Source organism: Lactuca saligna, chromosome 5 (genome assembly GCF_052625555.1).
Source record: "Lactuca saligna cultivar CGN05327 chromosome 5, ASM5262555v1, whole genome shotgun sequence".
Classification (NCBI taxonomy): Eukaryota; Viridiplantae; Streptophyta; class Magnoliopsida; order Asterales; family Asteraceae; genus Lactuca; species Lactuca saligna.
The window spans coordinates 267,598,112-267,603,051 of record NC_136421.1 but is presented as its reverse complement, the minus strand read 5'-3'; the positions used below and the strand labels follow the sequence as shown (position 1 = coordinate 267,603,051).

The 4,940-nt window shown below is 31.6% G+C and overlaps 1 protein-coding gene across 1 annotated transcript; it reads right to left on the bottom strand.

The window, feature by feature from the left end:
* Positions 1-3,054: 3,054 nt before the first annotated feature.
* On the bottom strand, positions 3,055-4,724 carry LOC144998350 (protein LURP-one-related 10-like). Its single transcript, XM_078958134.1, has 3 exons — positions 4,393-4,724; positions 3,523-3,750; positions 3,055-3,418 (listed from the first exon to the last, which is right to left on the bottom strand). The coding sequence occupies exons 1-3, from the start codon at positions 4,603-4,605 to the stop codon at positions 3,170-3,172; spliced, it is 690 nt and encodes a 229-aa protein (XP_078814260.1). The 5' UTR covers positions 4,606-4,724; the 3' UTR covers positions 3,055-3,169.
* Positions 4,725-4,940: the final 216 nt, after the last annotated feature.

Sequence of the window (4,940 nt, the reverse complement as noted above, 5' to 3'; positions counted from 1 at the left end):
CTCATCTTGGAGATCAAAAAACATAAATATAAATCTAAAATAACAAAATAAAAGGAGAAATCTAAAAAAAATCTGATTATTATTTTTAGGGTTTAGGTCATTTTTGGTCACTTAACTATTTTTAAGTTTTAAAAGGTCATCAAACTTTTGACTTTGTGCTCATTTAGTCACTTAACTTTTGGTTTGGTCACTTAACTTTTAGATTTATGCTCATTTAGTCACCTAACTTTTAAACTTGTGCTCATTTAGTCACTAAACTTTTGAAAAAATTTAAAAGTTTAGTGACTAAATGAGCACAATTTTAAAAATTAGGTGACTAAATGTGACCAAATCAAAAATTAAGTGACTAAATGAGCACAAAGCTAAAAGTTTGATGACCTTTTAAAACATAAAAATAGTTAAGTGACCAAATAAGCACAAAACCAAAAGTTAAGTGACCAAAAATGAACTAAACCCTTATTTTTATCATTTTATTTACCCAAAAAATAATAAAAAAAAAACTAAAAACTAAAAAAAAAAGTAAACAAAGTTATAGTTTTATTTATAGAATTAAAAAATGATATATTTTCATAGAATTACACTGTAAATATTCAAATGTAATTTTTAAAATATTAAAATGTTTTAGTATTCTACTGCATTTGTTATATATGTTAAAATATTCTATTATTCTACCAAAATTGTTAGAATTCGTAGAATATTTTAATATTTTATTAGAATTGTTTAAATATTTGTAGTCTAATATTCTAGTAAAATATGTGAATATTTTAACAATTTTCTTTGTAATTTTCATAATAGAATATTTGACAGATATATAAAAAACGGTAATTCTTTTATTAAATTTTTAATATTTTTTGGAAAATATAAATGATGAAAATAATAAAAAGAACCATTTCTAAAATTTTCAATCATTTTTAATTTAAAAAAAAAATATATTTTTTATCTCCAAAATGAGTGACTAGTATTGTCTTTTAATATCTAACAAAGTATAATGGTCTCAAATGAACTTTTATATATATATATATATATATATATATATATATATATATATATATATATATATATATAGTAAAGGAACCGAGTGGTGTAATCTGACGGAGAAGAGTGGTGATGGTGGTATTTCGGTAGCTTTTCAGCTAAATTCCAACAAAAAAACAAGAAAAACCGGCAAGAGATTGCAATAATCGACGAGGGTTCCAACAATCTGACTCTTATGTTACTACAAGACGAAAAATAAAACGAAATCGACAGAGAAGGAAAAGAAAACTCACCTGTGGTCGTTAGTTCTGCTTCCCCGTCGTCGGTTTTACGATTCCTCGTCGCTAGTGATGTGAACCGTCGACGGAATTGACGAAATGATAGTAAAAGCTGACTAAATTGACATGATGTTTCGGTATTCACCTGTGGTATCAACAAATAAAAATGAAGACAAAAGAAGAAAAAGAAAGCAACTCCTTTTTATGTGTATATCCCGTCTAGCCATTAGCAGCGACATCGTATTACCGATGATGGAAATGAATCAGTGACGATACAATTGAATTAGCAACTACGCGTTTTAGAGGGAATATATCGTAGTCGTTTTTCAATCATCAACAACGACCGCCGTCACCGCTATTGCTATGTATGACGTGTATTCTTAGTTGTTGGATTAGAAACAAAGAATTAGGAACAAATCGACGGCTGAGGTTTAATATTGGGGATGGACACGGATGGAGGTTAAACACTTTTAGCGCCGACGCCTTTAGTGTACGACACACAACATTAAAGTTTTAGGTTGCTGCTAAAGGTTGTTGTCGCCATTAATGGTGATTATTTTTGTAATGTATTATGTTTTTTAATAAATAAAACTAAGCTTTTCAGTGAAAGTGATGTAGATCGTATCTTTATTTTAAGGTTTTTAATAAATAGTTATGATTTTTTTTCAAATTAATTTTGTATATATACAATAGAAACTTCACTAAAATTTTTAAATTTGAACCATATTAGCGAAAAAGCTATCTCTTATTGTTTATTTACAATTTAGCCCTCAAAACCGATCGTAACAATGTACACCAACTATTTTGCAATTGTTTACCGGTTTTTTAGGCGTAATAGCGCCAAACTTTAAAGACATTTTATAGATTTCCATAATTCTTTAATACCTTCAACGTCACGTCAAAATTCTAATAATTACGCATGGTTTATTCATATCCATTACAATATTCAGTTATTCACAACTAAAAATGGATTCTTAAGTCAGTCCAAAAGAGGTTATATGTACGTACGTCTCCTATTGCAAATCAAAGGAAAACAAAAAAATTAATTAGGATAATTACACCGTGCAGTATACTCAAAACTCTCCCCCTGTTTAGGCAAAGGCACTTGAAAATGTTGATCTATTTCTAAACAACCAAATCGTCCCATAACAATTCCCAAAAACAGTGATAAAAAATAGCCCCGTATTTGGGTTGGGTTTGGTGTTATTTTAATTGTGGTGTATTTCTAAAAACCAAAAGTCACATAACAAGCCCATAAATACTGATAACAAGCCCAAAAATACTAATAAAAAATCTCCCCTTATTTGGGTTGGATTTCCAACCTATCATTTGGTGTTCTTTTGATTGTGCTCTACGACTGATCAATGATCACATTATAACAACCAATTTATCATTCTTTCTGAAATCTGATTACTCTTTTAGGGACTCAGTTGTACAAAGTTTATAAAATAACATATAATATTAAACTCTTGACATTGTATTCAACCACCCGTCCTCCCTCTGTAATTATTTAGTGTCATATTGTTAATCTTGTAGTTATACATGACACATGACCAAAGTTTGCGCTAAATTCCCGATTAAATCCATTATTGAAATTAATCAGCTGGAACAAATGTCACCTGTTTAGTAATGGGGTAATTAAGTCTTTGATGTCGGCATGCATACCATATTTTTTGTTGTTTCAATGGTCTAAGATAATTTCGAAAGATTGTTATAACTTTTTTTTTTTTTTGGAAAATGGCAAATATCAGTTATAACATTTAGTCCGTGGAAAAAAATTGAGATAATAATGTCAGGATCATAATTAAATTTGGACTAGTAAAATATTGTTCCTTTTGGGGTAGAGAAATTTCATATGGTACAAAGAGCTACTAGAGTATATATTCTAGAGAAATACAATCAACATACAAAAGAAATCAATCTGAATCCTCTGTATCCTCGTCTTCTTCCTCATCATCTTCATTGCTATCTTCACTCTCTTCTATAATATCCTTACTACCACCACACTTGCTCCCTTTCATTTTCTTTTTTTTACGATCCTTGTTCACTTCATAAAGAATCACCATGAGTACTACCACAAGCACGTAATCAACATTTGGGGACACGGTTATTGCAAATGTGTTCTCTTCGGACTCAATGCATGTATCAATATGATTATTGTGCATCTGCATTTAGTCACATTGACCTAGAGATTAATCCTTGCATCAGAGAGATTTCAGAATCTTTATAACGATTCAGGTGAATTGAAAGTAGAAGCTCTATATGTTACCTTGGCAAGGATAGTAGCACCATCATACGAAGAGACTGTGCAAGATCTTTTCTTCCAGTCTCCTACAACCTTATAATCACCTGTGGTTTCCTCTTTGTTTTCTGCTAAGAATACATTTAGCTCCGTGAGTTTTTGAATAACTGACGACTTTTTTGTACTAAAGATCAAATCTTTTGCGCTTGTGCTCTCTCCTCTGAAAGCTTGCCACCTTCTATGCATGGTTACACGCTGAAAAAATTTACGTACCATGGGTTTCTCAATTGCAATTAATTAAAATAAGTTATCCGACATCCTTCTTATTTATATTAAGATTAGAGTGTGAGAGATGAAAGGAGAAGCATATGAAATATTTTGTTATCTTAGAAATGAAGAGAAAATGTGTATTCGCATAACCAAAAGAAGAAGATTAATCGCAAGAATGCAAAAAAGGAAATTACGAATTATCGAATTCGAGATTATTTAAATGTATACGATGTAATGGTTTCTTTTCTATTGAAACATCAACGTGGTTGAGAAGCCTACTATGCTTCCTTAATTTCTAAACACATACCTGTTTTTCTAATGATGAGATCACACAAGCATCAAGTTGTATTAGGGAACAATGGTGAGAAAGTGGGAAAAAAAATGGATTAGATGACTATTGAAAGAGAAAACAATAAGAAACTATAATCAAGGAACAAAACATGATGTTATCCTGCCTAGCTAGCGCTATAGTTCAAATTAAAAAGAAAAAAAAAAGGCCAACATCCGAGAAAAATTGCCATGAAGATTTTATTACGTAATGTGATTTTTGATAGAAAAACAATAATTAAAAGCGTCTGGAAAGTACACAATAAGAACGTAAAAGATCGAAGAAAGGATCGAAGAAACCTTTTTCTGAAATGTGAGGATCGGAGCTTCTGATGCATCTAGCAAGATATGACGATCGTGAAGGCTAAAGTTTTTGTCCTTGATTATGAATAACACATTTCCATTCACGTCCAAAACACTGCTAAGATTGCCATCTGCAACAGTCAACGAGTTTCTGACAATGGCAAGATCCACCTGGTAAGGTGAAAAGAATCTTGGGTCCACCACTGTCATCGTTGTTACTCGTATGCCAACGACGGTGGAGCATGAACCCCGGGCATGTAAGATGATGGCCTGGTGTGATCAACACCGCCGCGAGTATGGAGGTTCATTAGCACTGTTGAAGCGCCTTGGTCCCTCTTTCTCTCTTTATCTCTCTTTATACGTATATCTCTCAATTGGCCAATTCCCTTTCAAGAATAGGCTATGTATATGTGCGTCCACAGATAAATGGTTAGTAGTAGTGATATTCCCGAGAAATACTCTCCGATACCTATATATCTATTTTCATTTGAAGGAGATGATTTCGGTTTAAGAGCCTTTGATGGGTTGGATTTTGCTTGTTTCTT

Excerpts from the sequence above, each read along its gene's own strand:
- LOC144998350 (XM_078958134.1), bottom strand. The coding sequence starts at position 4,605 with ATGACAGTGGTGGACCCAAGATTCTTTTCACCTTACCAGGTGGATCTT. Across the intron at positions 3,751-4,392 it reads TCCTCACATTTCAGAAAAAG|CGTGTAACCATGCATAGAAG; the intron begins GTTTCTTCGATC and ends AAATTTTTTCAG. Across the intron at positions 3,419-3,522 it reads GTGCTACTATCCTTGCCAAG|ATGCACAATAATCATATTGA; the intron begins GTAACATATAGA and ends GACTAAATGCAG.